Source organism: Pan paniscus, chromosome X (assembly GCF_029289425.2).
Source record: "Pan paniscus chromosome X, NHGRI_mPanPan1-v2.0_pri, whole genome shotgun sequence".
Taxonomy (NCBI): domain Eukaryota; kingdom Metazoa; phylum Chordata; class Mammalia; order Primates; family Hominidae; genus Pan; species Pan paniscus.
Genome location: NC_073272.2, coordinates 128,902,383 through 128,925,857, shown reverse-complemented (window position 1 = coordinate 128,925,857; position 23,475 = coordinate 128,902,383). Strand labels below are relative to the sequence as shown.

Here is a 23,475-nt window from a genome sequence, read left to right as displayed (position 1 = left end):
TCTTCTTTTACTCTTCCCCTGTCCTTACCTCCCATAGATCTCTAATAATAATAGCTACCATTTATTGTCTACTATATACTTAAGTTCTACACATGTACCACCACAAATTTCCACAGCAGACTTGGAAATAGGTATCATTATCCCCATTTAAAAATGTTTGGCCGGGCAGGGTGGCTCACACCTGTAATCCCAGCACTTTGGGAGGCCGAGGCGGGTGGATCATGAGGTCAAGAGATTGAGACCATCCTGGCCAACATGGTGAAACCACATCTCTACTAAAAATACAAAAAATTAGCTGGGCGTGGTGGCTCACGCCTACAGTCCCAGCTACTCGGGAGGCTGAGGTAGGAGAATGGCTTGAACCTGGGAGACGGAGGTTGCAATGAGCCGAGATCTCACCACTGCATTTCAGCCTGGTGACAGAGTGAGACTCTGTCCCCTTCCACCCCACCTCCCCCCCAAAAAAAAGTTTGGCGGGCCAGGCACAGTGGCTCACGCCTGTAATCCTAGCACTTTGGGAGGTCGAGGCGGGCAGATTGCCTGAGCTCAGGAGTTCGAGACCAGCCTGGGCAACATGGTGAAACCTCATCTCTACTAAAATAGGAAAAATTAGCCGAGCGTGGTGGCGTGCGCCTGTAGTCCCAGCTACTTGGGAGGCTGAGGCAGGAGAATTGCTTGAACCTGGGAGGCGGAGGTTGCAGTGAGCTGAGATTGCCCCACTGCATTCCAGCCTGCGTGACAGAGCGAGACTCTGTCTCAAAAAAAAAAAAAAGTTTGGTATATACACATATCATATATTTGTTTTTGGATGAACCGATGAGGAAATAGGCTTGGAAAAATTAGAGAACTTTCCTAGGCTCACAACAGCTAGTCAGGACTGAGCTGATTTTAGAATTAGCCTGATCTGGGTTTGAATTCCACATATACCACTTGCTAGCAAAGTTCCTTTGATGGCCTTACTAAAATAGAAATGATAACATTTCTTTCAGATTTATCGTAAGGATTAAATAATACATGTAAAGTTCATAGTATAGTATCTGGCACATTGTAGGTAGGTACTCTATAGATTGTAGCACTATTGTCTTGTGATATAACCTGTCTTCCAGGTATACACTGACTATTTTATCTTTTTTTCTCTATTCATCTATATTTTCCTTCACATTGAATATTTTCTCCTCATTTATATATTTAACTACAGTCATGCACTGGCATAACAACGTTATGGTCAACGATGGACCGCATAGATGATGGTGGTCCCATCAGATTATAATGGAGCATATATAGAGACCTGATATATGGCACTTGATACTGGCATTGCAGATCAAGTAGGGGAAATGATTGATAGTGAGTAATGGTGCTGGGACACGTGGTTTTCTATATGAAAAAACTAATAAATACATATACCATGTAGGTTTGTGTAAGAACACTCTATGATCTTAGCACAATGATGAAATCACTTAACAACACATTTCTTAGAACATATCCCCATCATTAAGTGGCACATGATGGTACTTTGAAATGACCTGCATTTTTATTTCATTTTTGAAGACTCCCTGATCGATATTCTGACTTCAGATTTCCTCTCAGGCTTAAAAATCTTGTTGTGGGCTGGGCACAGTGGCTCACGCCTGTAATCCCAGCACTTTGGGAGGCCAAGGTGGGTGGATCACGGGATCAGGAGTTCGAGACCAGCCTGGCCAACATGGTGAAACCCCGTCTCTACTAAAGATACAAAAATGAGCCAGGCGTGGTGGCGCATGCCTGTAATTCCAGCTACTCAGGAGGCTGAGGCAGGAGAATTGCTTGAAGCCAGGAGGCGGAGGTTGCAGTGAGCCGAGATTGTGCCATTGCACTCCAGCCTGGGTGACAGGGTGAGACTCTGTCTCCAAAAACAAACAAACAAACAAAAAAATCTTGTGTTACAGCAGCTTCTTTTTTTTTTTTTTTTTTTTTAAGGGTTCTTTGGTGCTTATTCAGCAACCAATAGTCTTGTTGTCTTAATTTTTCATGTATTTTGTGCCATGAAGTCATGAATGCCTACTTCAGGTCCCCTATTCTGATTTTCTAATGGACTCTTACTTCGTGGTTCTTTACCAAGAAAGTTCGCAACTGGTATTGGTAGTATTTGTCAGACTATGCAGTGGGAAGTAAATTTCACATTAATGTTGTTAATGAAATACATTATTAATCATATTAAATGTTTCATAAACTTTTATAAAAATGATCACCTTTTAGGTTTTAAAACCATTTTTGTTACGCCGTATAAAAACTGATGTAGAGAAGAGTCTGCCACCTAAAAAGGAAATAAAGATTTACTTGGGGCTGAGTAAGATGCAACGAGAATGGTGAGCTATTTCATTTCCTTTAAAACTTATTTGTGTGTAAGAATTTACTAAAAATTAGCTTTGTAGTTGTTCAGTTATGCCGTTAGTTCAAAAATTACATTTTATATTTAAATGGCAAGTTAAGTAGTTCAGATATTTTCAGAGAAAATTTGTAAGTATTTTATTTAACCCTTTGAAAAGAGTATAGGTTTTGGAGTCTATAGATCTGTGTTTGAATTCCATGCATTACCACTTAATAGCTAGTTATCTTGGGCAAGTTACATAGCCTAAATTTCCATTCTGTAAAATGGGGATAATAATATTTAATTTATGAGGATGATGTTAGGATTAAAGGGGGTAATGTCAGTGGCATGCTTGTTAGTTAAAAAGCATTCTTTAAAAGCATTCTTTGGCCAGGTGCAGTGGCTCACATCTGTAATCCCAGCACTTTGGGAGGCCAAGGCAGGAGGATCGTTTGAGCCTAGGAGTTCAAGACTAGCCTGGGCAACAAAGTGAGACCCCATCTCTACAAAAAATAAAAAATAAAATTAGCTGGGCATTGTGGCACACACCTGTGTTTCCAGCTACATGAGAGGCTGAGGCAGGAGGATTACTGGAGCCCAGGAAGTCAAGGCTGCAGTGAGCCATGTTTGTGCCACTGCACTCCAGGGTAGGCAACAGAGTGAGACCGTGTCTCAAAAAAAAAAAGCATTCTTGCTTTTTCCTTCAGTGAAAATAATTATAACCATATTACTAGTGTTGATGAAAATGTCGGTGATTGTGGATATTACAAAAATAGAATCTGGAATGGTTAGATAAATGCACTTAAAGCAGGAAATTGACAAGGGAAGTCACAAGGAATCATAAGTGGGAAGTGTTAATAATGTAATAGTGCTGCTAATAGGAGCAAAATGTTACGTATATAAATACAATTAGATCATGTATAAAATATATGATTTCTTTACTACATAAGCCAGTATAGGGTAGAGATTAAGAGTATATTCTTTGGACTCAGACTAAGATCACAGCTTGGTTTTGTCCCTTCTGTGACCCTGAGTAAGTTGTTTAACTTCTCTTAGCTGCCTTAATTTCCACGTGTAAAATGGGGATGATACTAGTAAATACTCAGAATTGCTATGAAGATTTAGTGGCATAATTCATATAAAGCCCTTGATATGATACTTGGCACTTGCACTCAGCAAAAGTTGATAATTATTATAATTACATATTATCATTGATCGGGTGTATATATATATGTAAGTCTCTGTGGGGGTGGAATTGTAGAAAAGAGAATGAAAAATATTTATAGGATCAGAAAAAAATGACCTGTGAAGACAGGTATAAGAAATTGAAATTGTTTTTAGTTCAAACAAGTAAATGTTGGATGTCAAATTCAGGCAAATGTTGTAGTTACTGATAATTAGCAGATAGAATTCTCTAAATAATTGTCAACTGATGGCAGTTTCTTGTCATGGATAAAGCAGGAGGAAACAGGTTTATAAGCAACACACAAGTTCACATGTTCAAATATTCATTACTTTGTAGGTTTTGCCCATTAGATTTAATCTCAAATCAAATCTTGTTTATCTTTAAACAGGAATCTAATCTGATGGCCAAAAGGAACATTTGTTTATGACATTAACTTTCTAGTAATTGATGATTAATTATAGTTTAAATTTTTAGGTATACAAAAATCCTGATGAAAGATATTGATGTTTTAAACTCTTCTGGCAAGATGGACAAGATGCGACTCTTAAACATTCTGATGCAGCTTCGAAAGTGTTGTAATCATCCATATCTGTTTGATGGTGCTGAACCTGGTCCACCTTATACCACTGATGAGCATATTGTCAGCAACAGTGGTAAAATGGTAGTTCTGGATAAACTATTGGCCAAACTCAAAGAACAGGGTGAGTAATAAATTTTTAAATTAGCATGGAATAAATTTATATTAATGACTTGTATATAAATAAAATTTTCCATATTCATTCATTCACTTATTCAGCAGACATTGTTGAGTACTTACCATTTGCCAGGAATTGTCCTACAGGCTGGGTGTACAAAGATGAATAAGACAACAATCTTTGCCTTGGATAAGCTCACAGTGTAGTGAGGAGGAATAGTTGCAATTCATTGTGATAAGTGCTATGATATGTTGAGAAACTGGGAGTTGGGAAAGTCTTCACAGAGATGACCTTTGAGGTGAGCACTGGACAATGTGTAGGAGTGAACCATGGGGAAAAGGAGGGGAAGGGTTTTCCAGGGTAATGAAACAGGCGTGAAACAAGGGAACACAGAGAGCATATGGTACTTGGGGTAGAGTGGCAGTTGATGAATCTGGAAAGATGGATGGAGCCAAATTACGAACGGTATTTTAAACCATGCCTTAAGGAGTTAGGACTTTTATTTTGAAGGCAGAGGGAGTGTCAGAGAAGACTTGGCTGTGAAGAGTGACAATCGGAGTATGTCACTCTTACATGTTAGGAAGAGAACCTTGAAAGCAGTATGGGGGTCTATTGAGGATGAGAGACTAGGAACAGGAGACTAGTTGGGAGACTATTGCTGTAGTCCAGTGAGAGAGCCTGTGGACCCATCATTCATCCTTAAGAAAAAGTAAAGGCAATCTTTTAAGTCATTGCAATATGTGTGGAGGATTTTGAAGACCTTAAAAAATGCCGAACTCAACAAATGCATAATTCTATATATAGCATCTCTTGAAGGTGTGTGGGTGTGTGTGTGTGTGCACGTGTGTGTGTGCGTTAGTGAAGTGTTCATGTGCTCTACATTTATGTTGCATATGTTTATTTTGTAGCTTTTAAGTTAGTTTCACACAAGTTGTACAACTCACTTTTTCTTGGTGAAATGTTTTAGGTTCAAGGGTTCTCATTTTCAGCCAGATGACTCGCTTGCTGGATATTTTGGAAGATTATTGCATGTGGCGTGGTTATGAGTATTGTCGACTGGATGGACAAACCCCGCATGAAGAAAGAGAGGTGAGGAAGAGAAAATAAAATAAGATTTCAGAAATCAGAGTTCAATTAAGCAATGTATATCAACATTAGGTAGTTTTGAACTTTTGCCTTTTCTTTAGGTGGGTGCATTGAATTTCTCATTAGCATCTCTTTCTCTCTTCAATCTTCAGTGTGGCTTCCATTCCATTGATTCTTTACAAATCATCTTTTTCAAGGTCTTCAAAGACATCACCACTTATCTAAAGGGCACTACACCATCCCATCCTTATTTTCTCTAACCATGCCTATCTCTGACCTTTTAAATTACTAACAGTTTCTCACCTTACTCTCTGACCTCCAATTTCATGTCATTTTCTTTTCCTAATTTGCCAGCTATAGCAGACCTTTGCCATTTGTGGAGTTTAATGGTTGAGATTTTGCCAGTTTATAAGCAACCCTAAAGACTCATGAAGCATAGTAATCCATAAAGGGAATGATCTTGGTTCTTATAGAGCTCTTGTAAAAACTAAATGTGACAAAATAGGTATAGGTATTTATCATGAATTTAAACCTTGGGACACTAAAAGGTTGGCCTGCAGGAATGAGTCACTTAGTGAGGAAGCTTATCTAGTATGCAGTATTTTTCTCAAACATGGAAATTCTTACAGATCTTTAGATTATTCCTCACAAATGTCATGGGTCTAATGCGTTTAATACCCTTTAAAGCACTTTTGCTTGGAAGGCTTTGCTAATTTATCTTCTGTTTTCTGTGATCCTTCAGAGCTCTGTCTTTGGCTTCTGTTTTAAGTCTGTACAGTAAGTCCTCACTTAATGTCGTTGCAAAAAAAAAAAAAATTAGCTGGGTGTGGTGGCGCGCGTCTATAATCCCAGCTACTCAGGAGGCTGAGGCAGCAGAATTGCTTGAACCTGGGAGGCGGAGGTTGCAGTGAGCCAAGATCATGACATTGCACCGCTCCAGCCTGGGCGACATAATGAGACTCTGTCTAAAAAAAAAAAAAAGATAGGTTCTTATAGAAACTGCGACGTCAATCAAAACAATGTATGATGAAATCAATTCTATCTTAGGCTAATTGACATAAACAAGATTTAAGTTCTGGCCAGGTGTGTTGGCTCATGCCTGTAATACCAACGTTTGGGATTGGGAGGCTGAGGCAGGAGGATTGCTTGAGGCTAGTCAGTAAAGACTAGCCTGAGCAACATAGCGAGACCCGGTCTCTACAAAAATAAAATAAAATAAAATTTAAAAAAGCATTAGCCAGGCATGGTGGCATGCACCTGTAGTCCTTGCTCCTCTGGAGGCCGAGGCAGGAGGATGGCTTGAGCTCAGGAGTTTGAGGCTGCAGTGAGATGTGATTGTGCCACTGCACTTCAAACTGTGTGACAGGACAAGACCCCAGTTCCTGTGGCATATTTCTGGTCACAAAGACATCACCAAGCTTCTAAATAAAGACCAAAACACTTATAATATTAAACATGGAAATAAATGTGAGCCATACATACGTTTAAGAAAGATTAATTAAAAGTAAGATAATTATTTACCTGCTTATTCCAGTTCAGGATTACAGTGGTTGGAGCCTCTTCTGGCAGCTCAGGACCCCAGGCAGGAACTAGCCCTGGACAGAATGCCATTCCATCACAGGGCATGCTCGCACACACACCACTCACACTGGGACCATGTAGACATGCCAATTTGCTTTTTGTGCACAGCTTTGGGCTGTGGGAGGGCACAGAGAAAACTCATACAGACATGGGGAGCACATGCAAAACCCATATGGACAGTGGCCCTGGCCAGGAATTGATTGTTTTTTTGTCATCAGTTTTATAATGAAATGATGTTACTTGAGGACCTGCTGTACTCATGCTTTGGGTAGAGATCATGGTTTTATGGTATAGTGGAAAATGCACTGAACTTGGTTTCAGAAGACCTGAATTTTAGCACCAACTTCACCACTTTGCAGCGTGTGCAAGCCATTTAATTCTCTGAGCCTCAGTAGCTTTAATTCTAAGGATAGTAACAACTAGGCTTCTTTCTCTGACAATGTTGTTGTGAGGATAAGTGGATATAATAGGTATGAGCACAGTTTTAAACGGCATATTGCAGTACGTACTGCATGTCATGAAATTGCACACAGGGCTTTCTCCCTTACACCTTTAGGGCCCCATCTCAGGCTACAAGGACTCTCTCTTAGCCCGCATCCCTCTCCTTCTGTAGCTGCCATGGGCACTCCGTTCCTTGTGTGCCTCCTTATTGAAGCCTGGTTCTAGCATAGCATAGTGTTCACAGCAAGCACACAGACCCTTTTCATATTAAAGGTCTTACTGCTACCTCTATGGGGAAACAGTTGCAATAACATTTATACGTATGAGGATATTTCAAGGCTTACACTATTCTGTGTCCTATAGTTTTTTCACTCTCTCTGAGATGGCAACTTGAAGCGTTACTGAGCTTTTGCTGACTTATTCCTGAGGATTGGTTTCCCTGAATCCATACTAAATAAGGCCCTATGGTACCATTCAGGATGATCCTTCTTCCTAGGACAAAGAGAATATCATGGCAGAGCAGTACGTGCTTTCTGACCTCAAATAGCCAATTTGCATTTCTGACTGAGCTGTCTACTGTTTACCTATTTATGTCCAAATTGTTCTGGTTTTTAAAAATTCCAAACAATGTTATCCCCTCAGAGACTCTGAATTTCATGTATTGACTTTAAATATAGCAAAGTCAGAGCTGTTCCTTTTTTCTTGGAAATGCCCTGCTTTCCATTTATGTTGTCCACACCATCATTTCATCTATTTTCCCAATAAGAAGAAGACCACGTTTGATTCCTTACTTTGATTGTGTGCCAGCTGTGAATAAGTAATTCTTTCTCAACAGCTCTCAGATTTTCCCTTTCTCCATTACTACAGCTAAATTCAGCTAACAAAGCCACTGGTCATCGTCTGACTCAGTTCCTGTAACCTCTGCTTAATTGGCCTCCTCACTTTTATAGGGAAAGGAACTAACATTTGTCAAGCAACTACTATAAGCTAGGCAACTTAAAGTTCCAATTGAATTCTCCCAGCAGCGCGGTAAAGTATTGGTATAATTTTCTCCATTTGAAACTGTGTCTCAGAGAGATTAAATACTTGCCCAGAATCACAGATGTAATCAGTGGTGAAGTTGTGATTCATGCCCAAGTTTTTGCTATTTCCTCTACACCAAGGTGCCTCTCACTACACCACGCTGCTTTCTATACTGCCCCCTTTACCTGCTCTGCTGACTGTGACGGTGGTAGTTACCTTCTCTGCCTGAAACTTTGACCATGCCATCCATTTATTTTAAAAAAGATTGCCCATACTTTGTGATTATGCAAGTAATATATGACTGCTGAAGGAAGTTTTGAAATTAAATACAAGTATTTCTGGCCTATCTTTTTAGGTATATGTAATATGTATAAGTAATTGGTATCAGACTTCATATACTATATGTAAAGTACAGTATCCTGATACTATTTACTCAATATTATATTGTACTTTTTAATGTCCGTAAAAAATAATTGTAAAAGTAATTTTAGGATAATATTTCACCCTATGGATGTACTATAAATAATTCATCCCCCTATTCTTGATCGTTTAGGTTGTTTCAAAATTTTCACTATTATAAATAATGCTATAGTGAAAGTCCTTATACATAAATCTTTGTGCACATCTCTGATTATTTCCTTAGGATAAATTCCTAGAAGTGGAATTTCTGGGTCAAAGGGTATGAACATTTTTAAGGCTCTTGATGCATATTGCCAAATTGCTTTCCAGAAAGGTTGTACCAATTTATACTCCCAGCAGCAATGTATGAGAGTGCCCGTCTCACCGCCCCGTCAACATTGAGTATTATCATTTTTTTTAAATCTTCAAAAATGTTATTATGTTGTTTTAGTTTGCATTTATTTGATTACTAGCGAGAATGAACATTATTATTGTGTTTTCTAACCATTTGTATTTGTTCTGTGAGTTGTCTGTTCTTTTTTTCTGCTCATTTTTCTACTGGACTTTGTTTTTCTAATTAATTTGTATGAGATCTTTATATAGTAAGAATATTCATATTAATTTTAACATTCTTTACTAAATATCCCTGGATTGTCATCCTGATTTTCTTCATTACTTACCTGCTTGTTCCTTGTTACCATACTGATAGAAATCTTCTTACTTTCCCCTTTATCCGTTGCCCTCATTCCCATTTGTAAACCATTTTCTCTGTTGGTTAATCTTCTAAACTAATCATTCATAAGCTAATGGAAATGAAGTTGAGATTTCTGATATTTTACCTCCTAGATATATTTCAGCTCTCACTCAAAACGTTTTCATTATTATTGTTTTTAAATAATGTAAATGAATTATTACTTGCTTAGTTAAATTTGTGTATGTAATTGTTCTAAATTTGTCTCTATCGATGTAAGCTTTTAAAGATTAGGAACTTCATTTATATAATATACTTTCTACAGAAATTCACACAGTACAGTATATGTATAGATGCTTAAATATTTTTGAAGATGGAAGAATATTATAAAGTATATTTATAAGGAATATTATAAAGTGTGTGAAGATTTTCTGTATGTATTTTAAATGTTTTTATTTGTTTCTTAAGGACCCTGATGGTCTAATTTTATTTTTCTCTTTTTCTTCTATCCCTTTATCAATAAAAAATAAAGGAAGCAATAGAGGCTTTTAATGCTCCTAATAGTAGCAAATTCATCTTTATGCTAAGTACCAGGGCTGGAGGTCTCGGAATTAACCTGGCAAGTGCTGATGTGGTTATACTATATGATTCAGACTGGAACCCACAGGTTGATCTACAAGCTATGGTTAGTAATCTTTAATGGTGTCAGAAATTTATCATAGCTCTGAATACTGTTGCTATTTACACACATAAAGGTCATTTATGATAAAAAGGTAACAATTTTTGAGAGATTTTATAGAAGTTACAGTCGATTATCCTGGAAAACACAGTTGCTATGCTAATTGCAAAAACAAAAGAAATGAAAGCGAACAACAAACACACCCCAGATCCAACTTATAGCATTTACGTGTTGATTTTGGTTTTTATCATGAAATAGAAATGTCAGTTTTTTCCCATTCCTACAGATTGAAGAGGACACATAAATTTGTTTTAATGAAAAGGATTAAAAAACAATCTCTTGTTATTATTCTGTTTAACAACTAAATATATTAAAATCCTTAGTACTGAAATTAAGAGAGGCAGGATTTTAACTTTCATAAAAAACAATTTGGGAGAGAAGGCAAAAAGGTAAGAAAGGAATATATTCCAGAAAAACACTTGCTACTTAATAATGATACCATGCAAAAGCTATTCTACACTTAAAAACATTTTTGTTTAGGGAGCAAAGTTTCTCTGACCTTTCATCATGACACTACAGGTAACCCCTTTGATATTTTGGTGTCATTTATTGAACTAGAGCAACAACTTCTCTCAATGTGACTCACATTTTCAGATAAAGAAATATAATTTAGAAGTAAAAAGATGCAAAATAACTTCTTAGGTTTTGAATATATAGCTATGGATAATTGTCTTTTTGGGAGCAATGAAAAGTCATATGCCAGTGAGGTATAACTTAGAAGGCTTTCCTTTTATAATAGAGAATTGAAAGGGATTGACCACTGGGACATTCCAAAATCAATATGCTTTGGCGTAATTATTATTGCATTACGATGGTATTGAACTACCTGTTTGATATGACTAACTAGGAGTAAGCCCCAGTAAGTTACAGTGTTACTGAACTGGAAAATCTAATAGTGATAGCACTTCATTTCCGTAGAAGTCTTAGTGTGCATCCCATCTTTCAGGATTTGCTGGTTCAGGTTTAATGTAAATATGTGCAGGGGATTGCATTCTGTTTGAAAAATGTGCTGTGTTGAAACTTTGTTACTAGGCTCTAGTGTTTTTATATTTAGTACAAGGCCTGTTTTGAACTTACATTTTTTTTCTCTACCACCCTCCTCCCTTTACCTATTTGCTCTAGCAGCTTCTGTGTTTTAAAAATACTCTCCCTAGATGGTTTTATACCACTAGAAGTTCGCCACCTGTCACCTGTACCAACTATAAACCATAGGACCAGTCCTAGGCTACTGAATAGTAAGGATAGTAATATCCCATTAATTTTTATAACTCTTTACTGCATATCCCTCAGTAAGCAGAAAGAAGTGCCTGATGATGAAATAAAGCAGACTTTTGCCACCATAGCAACCCTAACTACTTAATAAAATTCCTTGCTAGTTTGGAAGATGTTTATATTTAGTGGCTTAAAGTTACTTAGTAACTCAATCCAGAAACTTTCAGCTCCCTCTTTTATTCATCTTACAGGTGCTTTGCCTTTGTCCTGGAAGTTTCCCATTAATGGTACAATATAATATTTGCAGATTTCTTTGTTCCCGGTGGTCTTTAGATATTCTCAATATTCATCATGCTCTTTTCCAAAGTGTCAGATCTAGAGAAAAAGAACTAATTTTATTTTTAGAATTTTATAGCATATGATGGCTCTGCTCTAAATTTTATCCAGAATATCCAATATCTTATATTAGAACTCTTTCTACTAGGATCGAGCACATCGTATTGGTCAGAAGAAACCAGTACGTGTATTCCGTCTCATCACTGACAACACTGTTGAAGAGAGGATTGTAGAAAGAGCTGAGATAAAACTGAGACTCGATTCAATTGTTATACAACAAGGTATTTATACATAGAAACTTAATTAGGTGTTTTTTGTAAAACACATGTAGTTTTCTTCAAAGGAGATTACTTTTAATAAAAGTTGACCAAAATCTGAAAACTTAGAGGAAAAATTGAAACATCACTGTGTATCCCATGAGTCTGTACAATTGTTATGTATCACCTAAAAATAAAAGGAAAAAATTTAAAAATGCTAATTGAGGCTGGGTGAGGTAGGTCATGCCTGTAATCCCAGCACTTTGGGAGGCCGAGGCGGGTGGATCACCTGAGATCAGGAGTTTGAGACCAGCCTGGCCAACATGGTGAAACCCTGTCTCTACTAAAAATACAAAAAATTAGCCGGGTGTGGTGGCGTGCACCAGTAGTCCCAGCTACTCAGGAGGCTGAGGCAGGAGAATTGCTTGAACCTGGGAGGTGGAGGTTGCAGTGAGCCGAGATCGCGCCACTGCACTCCGCCTTGGGCGACAGAGCAAGACACTGTCTCAAAAACAAACAAACAAACGAACAAAAAATGCTAATTGAAATCTTCTGAATTGAAACCCTGGCATTTGATATATGGAGTAGTTGAACATCCCTAGCTTATTCTTGAATGTCAGTAGCATGCTTTTTGAAGTACCTGAGATTATTTAGCAGATAAAATGGCTACTTTAAAATTTTTGAAAACATATTAGAGGGTACCTTTTCATATAGAGAAGTTTGATCTGAAAACAGAGTTTGAACATGAAAAAAAGTTTCTGTCCTTCTGGGTTTTAACTGAGTTTTACAGAAGGGAATTTATATAGAAATAGAAAGTATGCTAGAAGAAAAACTTGTAGGGTTGTTCATTAAACAAATAACCTTAATGCTCACTAATTTTTTGTTCTTTAAAGCTTTATGTATGGTTAAATGTGATAATGTCTGATTAGAATGATTATGCCTTCTTTGGAATATGATTGATTGAATATGTACAATTTCAATTTTTATCATTAGGAAGACTCATTGACCAACAGTCTAACAAGCTGGCAAAAGAGGAAATGTTACAAATGATACGGCATGGAGCCACCCATGTTTTTGCTTCTAAAGAGAGTGAGTTGACAGATGAAGACATTACAACTATTCTGGAAAGAGGGGAAAAGAAGGTTAGTTAAAATAGCATTTTATTTTCATGCTGGATTGTTTTAACATCAACATACTTCAGCATACTTATATTTTCATTGTACATGTTTATCTGCATTATCTACATGTTTCAGGTAGCTCATATTCTCTCCAACAACTTGTAGATCTATTTCCAGGGGTAGATTAAGGCTTTAAAACTTTTTTTTGGTGAGAAAGACTAAGAACCAGAGTTTAAAATTGAGTGACCTTATATCTAATGCTTTATTGAAAATACTATATCTAAAAGCCAAGTAAATTTTGTGTTTAATCACATGTATAAGGAATGCTTTTTTTTTTTTTTTTTTTTTTTTAAAGAGACAGGGTTTTGCTCTGTCACCCAGGCTGGAGTGCAGTGGTGCAATCATAACTCACTGTAGTCTCCACCTCCTGGGCTGAAGTGATCCTCCCACCTCAGCCTCCTGAGTAGCTGGGACCACAGGCATGTACCAACATGCACATCTAATTAATTTTCTTTTTTAGAGACAGGGCCTTGCTGTGTTGCCCAGACTGATCTTGAACCTCTGGCCCCAAGTGAGCCTCCCACCTCTGCCTCCCAAAGCACTGAGATTATAGGCATGAGCCACCATGCCTGACCAGGACTGTATTTTTATAATCTTTTTTTTTTTTTTTTTTTTTGCACTGGACTAGAAATCATCTACTGATACATTGGTTAATTGAAAATCTTTTATAAAACATTTCATGAAATGCTAAATCACTATTTGTTAAAGCATAATAAGTTGTTTCAGAATATTGTAATTTTGTGTTTAGTTCACTTTCCCCTCTCCACAAATTATGGATAATTTTAAACATAAGTAAAAGTAGACAGAGTAGTATAATGAGCCCCGAAGTACTTATCACCTGTTTCTAACAACCATCAACCAGTCCTGTTCTGTCTATATCCCCAGTTATCTTTTCCCCTCCTTGGATTATTTTGAAGCAAATCTCAGACATACTTCAGCTGTAAATAGTTCACTGTGTATTTCTAAAATAGAAGGACTCTTTAAAGATAATCATTATAACATTGTCTCACCTGAAAAACCCCAATAATTCTTTAATAACACCAAATATCCAATTAGTATTCAAATTTACAATTGTGTCATAAATATTTATACTTAAAAAGTTTTCATTTTTAAATCAGAATGCAAATCAAAATACAAATTGCCATGGTTGAGATTTCATCTCTATCTTTTAAAATCTATAGGCCCCCTCTCCTGCCATGTATTGTATTCCTTGTAATTTATTTGGTGAAAAGACTAGGTTGTTTGCCTTTTGAGTTAATCACAGTGTGGATTTTGCTGATTTCATCTCCATGGTGTATTTTACTATGTTTGTTGCATATCTTGTAAACTGGTTGAATTTGCTTTTCAGAAGAATTTTGTAGTTCAGGTAATAACCTGCATTTTAAATAATCTTGTGTTAATATATTTCATACCAGTATGCAAAATGTGTATTTTTAGTCCATCTTTGCCTTTCTCTTAGCTTTAGCTATTTGTCCCATTTAAATTATGCAAGAGCAATTATAATGTGGGTACAACTTCACTGATAAAAGATTTTAAAGAAAGCCTAAGTGAGAGTACTTGGGAAGCACCATTTAAATATTTGAAATACTTGGGCAAGTAAAATTTGCACTTCAGGTTTGATGTTAGCATTGCATTCATACCTTGTAAATTAGCAGACTGGATATTTCATGTCAAAACCTGACTATTAAAAAGGTAGAGAATCCACAGACTTTTACAAGTAATTCAGTGATAATTTTCTCATTTCAATGTTTTCACCTTTAGACTGCAGAGATGAATGAACGCCTGCAAAAAATGGGAGAGTCTTCTCTAAGAAATTTTAGAATGGACATTGAACAAAGTTTATACAAATTTGAGGGAGAAGATTATAGAGAAAAACAGAAGGTAACTTTTTACTCTCAACCATTAGACCCTCAAATGAGCATTTCTCCCCATAACAATTATAAAATAACACTGGCACTTACCTATTATAATACCCTGCTCTAGAGTGAAATTTGATATAGGTCTAAATATCTCATGCAAGGTATATCTTTCGTTTATTTTATTGGTTTATCGTCGTCGTCATCATCATCATCATCATCATCATCGTCATCATTTTTGCTGTTGCTGCTGCTGCTACTACTACTACTGCTTAGTACTACTTTTGTTATTGAGAAGCAGTGTAGGATTGAGGTTGAATTCCTGAATTCTGGAGCTGAAATCTCAACTCTTGTCACTAATTAAGTGACTCTGGGTATTCTCAATTTTCTCATTTATCAAATGGAGGTTATAATAGTTACATCATAGAGGGATTCTGATGATGAAATGAGTTAATACTCATAAAGTTATTAGAATAATGCCTGACACTTAATGTTAACTGTATGAATAATAATATTAGTAACATTTAGTTACTTAAATGCAGAAGGACTTTGTTACATGTGGTCTGTTGAAGAAATGGGGGTTTTATTTATCTTGTTTTTTAAACTGAAATTAAGGCTGAGATTTTAAAACTTTTTATTTTTAAATTACTTTAGACTTACAAAATAGTTGTAAAAATAGTACAGAGCTAACCTATAGCCTTCACTCAGCTTCCCCTAATATTAACAATTTACATGTTAGTATAATGATCACAACCAGGAAATTAATACCAGTTTTTCTCCTAATGTCCTTTCCTGTGCCAGGAAAAGGACATTGGTTAATTATCTAATTAACTGGTGTTAGATTCCAGGGGATCTAATCTAGTATCCCACAGTGCATTTTTTAAAAAGTAGACTTTATTATTTTTTCCTTCTATTTTTAGTTGACACATACTAATTGTACATATTTATGGGATACAGAGTGATATTTTGTTACATATATACAATGTGTAATGATCAAATCAGGGTAACTGGTATATCTACTGTCTTAGCACATTTGTGTTGCTGTAAAGGGATACCTGAGGCTTGGTAGTTTATAAAGAAAAGAGGTTTATTTGGCTCATGGTTCTACAGGCTGTAAGAGAAGCATGGCATCAACATCTGCTTCTGGTGAGGGCCTCAGCCTGCTTTCACTTATGGCAGAAGGCAAAGGAGAGCTGGTGTGTGCAGAGACCACATGGCAGAGACAGAGAGAGAGAGACAGTACCAGAGAGAGGAGGGAAATGCTAGGCTCTTTGTCAGGAACTAATAGAGTGAGAGAACTCACTCATTACCTCGAGGACTACACCAAGCCCTTCATGAGAGATCTGCCCCTATGACCCAAACACTTCCTATTGGGCCCCACCTCCAACACTGGGGATCAAATTTCCATGTGAGATTTGGAGGACAAACATATCCAAACCATAGCATTCTGCTCCTGGCCTCCCAAATCTCATGCCCTTCTCACATTGCAGATTATAATCATTCCATCCCAATGGTCCTCAAAAGTCTTAGTTTGTTCCAGCATCAGCTAAAAAGTCCAAAGTCTCATCTCAGTCTCAATGCAAGTTCCTTACAGCTGTGAGCCTATAAAACCAAAAACAAGATATTTATTTCTAAGATACAATGGTTATATAGGCATTGGGTAAACATTTCCATTCTGAAAGGGATAAATCAGCCTAATAAGAGGGGTACCAAGCCCCATGCAAGTCCAAAACCCAGCATTAAAGCTCCAAAATGATCTCCCTTGACTCTGTTTCCCCCATCCTGGGCACACTAGTGTGAGAAATGGGGTCCCGAGCCCTTGGGCAGCCCTGCCTCCAGGGCTTTGCTGGGTACAGCCCACGTGGCTGTTCTCATGAATTAGAGTATGGTGCCTGCAGCTTTTCCAGATAGGAGTTGCTTGATGCTGGTGGCTCTGTAATTCTAGGGTCCCTGCAACACCCCCAATTCCACTAGGCAGTGCCCTTGTTGGGGACTTTGTGTAGGAGTTCCAACCTCACATTTCCACTCAGCATTGCCTTAGTAGAGTCGCTCCACAGGGCAGCGCCCCTGTGGCAGGCTTCTGCCTGGTAATCCAGGCTTTCCAATACATGGTCTGCCATTTTTCCCTCTGTAATTGATAAATACCTTGTGGGGAGATCTTTCTCAAACTTTTACTCACTGATTTTAGCATGTACTGGTGGAGCTTGCCTGCAGTAGTTATTATTGTGGTGTTTGCCTAATGGTAATTTTGTATTTTCTTCATTCCACCTATATGTATTTATTAATTGATATTTTTCTGTGTGGAAGATCTACCCCTTCTCCCCAATTTATTTGTGTCTTCAGTTATTTATTTATATCAGTATGGACTCATGGATGTTTTGAGTTATAATCCAGTTCTATCTTTATATATTTTGTTGCTCAAATTGCTCTATAAAGCTGTCATATTTTTGAACTGACAGAAATGAATTTTCTTAAAATAAAAAAGCTCATTCTTAGGTACTTATTTTACTGAAAAATGAGAGGTGAGACATTTTGGTTTTGCACTGTAGCTAGTATGCTGATAATGCTTTGTTTCTGTTACTGCTTCTGATAGCTTTTAGTTTCTTGATTTGTATTTGTCAGGTTGTCCTATCTCTAATCTTCACTTAGACGGCTTATATTTTATCCTGCTGAGATGGAGGTGATGGCCTATCTGCACGGGGTGGAAATTGCCTTTCTAATATGCTTTTGTGATCTCATTATGTGATATAAGTTTTATTAATTTTACAATTATTCCTGCAGACTTATGGGTAATAGGAGTGTTTTATGAAGTGGAAAAATTTTAAACAATGAAGTCTAAATACCAGTGGAGCTTCTTATCCACATTTTTACAGAAAAATTAGTAAAATACTTGGCTATCTCTAACTGGTTTCCTTGTGCTTCTAATTTTAGCAAAGTAATGATGCGTAAAGAGAATTTTAATAACCATGATGACTTGTATTTTTATAATTAAATGTCTGACAGTAACAGTGGTGTCCAGAATCACATTTTTTTCTGAATATTCTGAGCTGAGATTATATTTTATTTCTGCCTCTTTGTGTTTTCTAGATAGGTTCTTAAAATAGGTTTAAATTATCTTTTGAGGAGAAGTGAAAACTTGAAAGAATATCATTTTTAAATCATGGAAACTATACATTGAGGTAGATTTTCATATATGGTTTGTTGAATCAGTTGCATTACTTTTACAACCATACCTGGTAAATTAAATCATGATGGCTGTGATCCTGAATAAATTAACCCAGATAAGTTAGCATTAATGTACTCTTATGTAAAGTAAACTAATTCGGTATGATTTATTCTTTTTTTTGAAAGTTGAGGAATTGGCCTTTAATGTTTGTTTCAAATTTGAATGCCTAGACCATCAAACAAGTATAGGTTAAATAGCTAAATACATCACTTGTAGAATGTTGGTTTAAATTATTATTAATTTATTTTTACTCCAATTGAGAAAGATAAAATATTGGCTATTTATAAAATATCTCTTTCATTACTGTCGCTTCACATTAATCCATCTGAAGGAAAAGCGAAATTTGTTTCATTGCTGTGGGAATTTCTCATTTTACTTAATAATCTCATTATAATATCGGTATCTCATAGGCTCTTAGAGTTAGAAGGTCATTTATGCTAAGTTTCTTGTAATTAAGAAATCTCATCTTTAGCATCCAAGACAGATATGCAGCCTCTGAACACTGTAGTGTTGGGAATCTTATCCCTCTCAGGGTAGTTTGTTTCACTGTTTTATATTCTCTGGTTCTCAGAAAACTTTTTATTTGAGTTACAAGTTCCTTGATGAAAGAGATTATTTTATTCATGTGTATATCACTGACACTGACTTGCACATAATACAGTAGGTAATTAATGAATAGTTAAATTATATTGAGTAGCCATCTACTTTCTCTAACTTTCCACATTGATTTTAATCTTATGGATCAATGAAGGACTGTGTTCTTTTCTATTTGATAGACTTTCATATGCGAATGTCACCATTTTGTCTGTCTTTAGCCATTACTTCTCTAGACACTGTGAGAATTTGTAGATCTCTAACCATACTGGTCATCTTGGTTTATTATCCACTCTTAAAATACGATGCCAAGGTTGGAATTCAGCCCTTAGATTAGTTCAAGTAGAGTGAGACAACTAATGGTGGATTAATGCCCCCTTTTATGTAAAGATACTAGGCTAAGGACAGAAATAAAGAAAAATATGAATTAGGAAGCCATTTCTCAGACTCCAGAACATTGTAGTGTCAGTTTTGTCTGTTGACTGTTAAATTATATTTTCTAGCTGATAATAGGGTAAAATTGGTAATGCTGCCAAATCATGGTTGATGCTACTTTGGATGTTTAATAATATCTTGCATTTAACTCTTGGCAGTTTACTTAATGCTTTCACATATATGATCATATGTAATCCTCAAGGTAAGTATTATTATTCTAATTTTGCAGGTGGAAAAAAATAATTTCCCCAAAGTTATATAACTAGTGAAGTAGCAGAATCCTGGTCTTTCTGTTTCCACCAACTTTTCCAACTCTGCCATACCTGTGTTTCCAGAAGGTCTCATTTGAATAATTCTCTTGATTTGAAGGGATATATGCTTATCATGTTGACATTTATTATTTACCCCTTTCATCTGTTTCTTTTTTTTTACTTCTTTTTTTAAATTTTTTAAAAATTATACTTTTAAGTTTTAGGGTACATGTGCACATTGTGCAGGTTAGTTACATATGTATACATGTGCCATGCTGGTGCGCTGCACCCACTAACTCGTCATCTAGCATTAGGTATATCTCCTAATGCTATCCCTCCCCCCTCCCCCCACCCCACCACAGTCCCCAGAGTGTGATATTCCCCTTCCTGTGTCCATGTGATCTCATTGTTCAATTCCCACCTATGAGTGAGAATATGCGGTGTTTGGTTTTTTGTTCTTGCGATAGTTTACTGAGGATGATTTCCAATTTCATCCATGTCCCTACAAAGGACATGAGCTCATCATTTTTTATGGCTGCATAGTATTCCATGGTGTATATGTGCCACATTTTCTTAATCCAGTCTATCATTGTTGGACTTTTGGGTTGGTTCCAAGTCTTTGCTATTGTGAATAATGCCGCAATAAACGTACGTGTGCATGTGTCTTTATAGCAGCATGATTTATAGTCCTTTGGGTATATACCCAGTAATGGGATGGCTGGGTCAAATGGTATTTCTAGTTCTAGATCCCTGAGGAATCGCCACACTGACTTCCACAATGGTTGAACTAGTTTACAGTCCCACCAACAGTGTAAAAGTGTTCCTATTTCTCCACATCCTCTCCAGCACCTGTTGTTTCCTGACTTTTTAATGATTGCCATTCTAACTGGTGTGAGATGGTATCTGATTGTGGTTTTGATTTGCATTTCTCTGATGGCCAGTGATGATGAGCATTTTTTCATGTGTTTTTTGGCTGCATAAATGTCTTCTAATTCATACACGTATTACAGTTACCACAGTCAATGTTACTCTTCCGTCTATATTAGCTACCTTTTATTTATTTAATTTGACCAAAAAAAAACCAGATTGTACAGATTCTTCTCAATCACCAAGGAAGAACTAACTTTAAAAGCTACTTTCAAATAAAAATAAAGAAAACTGTCTTTGCATCTAAACTTGGTGTACCACTATGTTTTGGAACTTTGGAGGTAAATTGTGATTTATAAGGCAAGTTTTGATTCTTCCTGATGGCTTTTGCTTTCTTATGTTTCTGCCGCCTCGATGTACTTGATTTTGATAAAACTGTTTGGAGTCATTAAACCCCTTGTTGTTGTTTGTTGTGTATAGCTTGGCATGGTGGAATGGATTGAACCTCCCAAACGAGAACGCAAAGCAAACTACGCAGTGGATGCCTACTTTAGAGAGGCTTTGCGTGTTAGCGAGCCAAAGATTCCAAAGGTAAAACTGTACAAGGCCAGTTTTTATGTCCTAAAGTAGATTTCTGTTGCAACATGATCTATGGGTCAGATTTACTTTTATCATTGCCAAATCATAGTCTCTAAAATATAACAGTACAAAAAAGTATCTGATTTGGCCCAGCCATATAAATGGATTTTATTGTATTTATTTTTCCATATATAACAGAAATAGTAAAAGATAAGTAAGTTTACTTCATGTACTGAAAAGAAGTATATATAATACATTTTCCTCCCTCATAGGCTCCACGGCCTCCAAAACAGCCAAATGTTCAGGATTTTCAATTTTTCCCACCACGCTTATTTGAGCTCCTGGAAAAGGAAATTCTTTATTATCGGAAGACAATAGGCTACAAGGTATTTTTTCCATTTTTTAAGATTCATATAATATAATCTTTAAAAATAATTTAATCTGTTAATCTAGACTAGAAGGTGTTGCATTTTAATTTGAGAGAATGTGACAGCAAATCACAACAGTGATGTTTTTAAAACCAAAGAGGAAGTTTAACTAGATGTAAAACATCTAACCACTGAATCACCAGTACAGTCATCACTAAATGAGATTAATGAAGAATTATGCAATATTTTGAAATAGTAATAACATTATTTTTATAATGCCAGTGTTTGAACAGTTAAAGAATATGTAGAGAGAACAATAGGTATGCGGCTAAAAGCGAATGTTAATATATGATAGGAAATTTTTGATCATTTCCTTAATAGGTCCGAGAAATAGTATTTCTGTCTTTATTGCTTATACGTTGCTGAAAGCCTTGCTGGTGGTTAGTAGATTGTAGTCACTTAGGTGTTAAAGATAATGATAAACATGATAGTGAATTATACAATTTTAAAATGATCTTTTGGTATTTGGAATTCTTATTTATATAGGTAGATAGAATCCTAGTTTTCATGAGTGAAATTTAATATTTGTCACACTAAATCTGTCATATTGGGAGAGTAAGCATACCAGGTAATTTCTGTATGTTGAAATTGACTTCCTAGTGAATGGAGAGAGATGACCAAAGGTATAATAATCACTAACATTAAAAAATTATAAAATACTGGCCGGGTGCAGTGGCTCATGCTTGTAATCCCAGCACTTTGGGAGGCCGAGGCAGAAGGATCAGTTGAGGTCAGGAGTATGAGACCAGCCTTGCCAACATGGCAAAACCCCGTCTCTACTAAAAATGCAAAAATTAGCTGGGTGCGGTGGCAAGCGCCTATAATCCCAGCTACTCGGGAGGCTGAGGCAGGAGAATCGCTTGATCCTGGGAGGTGAAGGTTGCAGTGAGCTGAGATCGCGCCACTGCACTCCAGCCTGGGCGACAGAGGGAGACTCCGTCTCAAAAATAAAATAAAATAAAATAAAATAAAATAAAATAAAATAAAATAAAATAAAATATTAACACTATTTTAATTTTATGAAGTGTTCTGTTTTATGAATTAACAGCTGTGTTTTAAATTTTAGTTTGTAAACCTTTGTCACAACTGGAACTGTGACCCATTATTTTAATTAGTAGCTGGAATGTGCCTAGAAAAGCTCCATGTATATAAGATACTTATATCTTAACTCATTATATTTTGGAACTAGAGTAGATCTCTAGGGTGAACATTCATATAAGACATAAAACTAGTTTCAAAGAAAGTGAAAACAGTGATACACCAGAAGAAACAGGTAAGTTATAGGTTCAAATATAAAATAAAAATAGGAAAATTAATGATAATTATTAACAATAATTATTAATTGTTTAATAATGAAGTAGTTATCTTGTGAGGTAAACAAATACATATCATCTCATTAAGGTTTATAATAATTTTAGGTTTAGAATATTATTTTCTGTTACGTTCATTAACTGTTGTTAGTGAGACTTGAAAGGAGAATTAATTGAAATGTTAGACCTCAGTAATAAATCAAATATTTGCATAGAACATTTTATAATTTACAAAGTGCTTTAACACATACTGAGGTCGTTGATTCCTAACAACCTCATGAAGTAGGTGTTATTATCATCTCCATTTAATAGGTGAGGAAACTGAAGTTCAGAGAGGTTAAATGACCTTGTTCAAGATCATGGAACTAACAGGGTTGCCATTGGTCCTGGTCTCACAACCAGTTTCTCAGTATTCAGATGTTCTATTCGTTCCGCTCAGACATTCTGCGCTCTTTCTGCATGCGATGTAACCCTGCTTCTTTCTGCAGTCCTAAATAAGGACTGTGTTTACAATGGTGTGGCATGACATTTGGGAGTTGGGCCAAGTGGTAGTCAAGTAGCAACAATTAAAAAAATCATCTCTGATATAACTTTATGCTCCTTCTTTGGAGATACTGAAATTTTGTTCCCCATGATACTTTACAGTGACCACCACATTCTGGCCACCGGTCTGGTTTGGATATAAACAGTGCTTTTCATTACAGGCAGTTTGTGGTTAGGGGTGAAGTCTTACAGTGACTCTTTGGGTGGTGGCCAGC

At 36.4% G+C, this 23,475-nt stretch overlaps 1 protein-coding gene across 6 annotated transcripts in view; it reads left to right on the top strand.

Moving 5' to 3' along the window:
- SMARCA1 (SWI/SNF related, matrix associated, actin dependent regulator of chromatin, subfamily a, member 1) overlaps positions 1–23,475 on the top strand; it is a 79,169-nt gene that overhangs the window by 23,882 nt on the left and 31,812 nt on the right. For 3 of the 6 annotated variants that reach the window (XM_003818926.6, XM_008972343.6, XM_003818925.7), the window contains exons 10-19: positions 2,236–2,345; positions 4,008–4,234; positions 5,196–5,317; positions 9,003–9,038; positions 9,982–10,134; positions 11,885–12,017; positions 12,987–13,135; positions 14,933–15,052; positions 20,881–20,991; positions 21,252–21,365. In XM_003818926.6, the coding sequence (XP_003818974.1) occupies positions 2,236–2,345; positions 4,008–4,234; positions 5,196–5,317; positions 9,003–9,038; positions 9,982–10,134; positions 11,885–12,017; positions 12,987–13,135; positions 14,933–15,052; positions 20,881–20,991; positions 21,252–21,365 (1,275 nt within the window). The remainder of the gene's footprint in view (positions 1–2,235; positions 2,346–4,007; positions 4,235–5,195; positions 5,318–9,002; positions 9,039–9,981; positions 10,135–11,884; positions 12,018–12,986; positions 13,136–14,932; positions 15,053–20,880; positions 20,992–21,251; positions 21,366–23,475) is intronic. The other 3 variants (XM_003818924.7, XM_034949435.3, XM_008972341.5) reach the window with 1 other exon arrangement.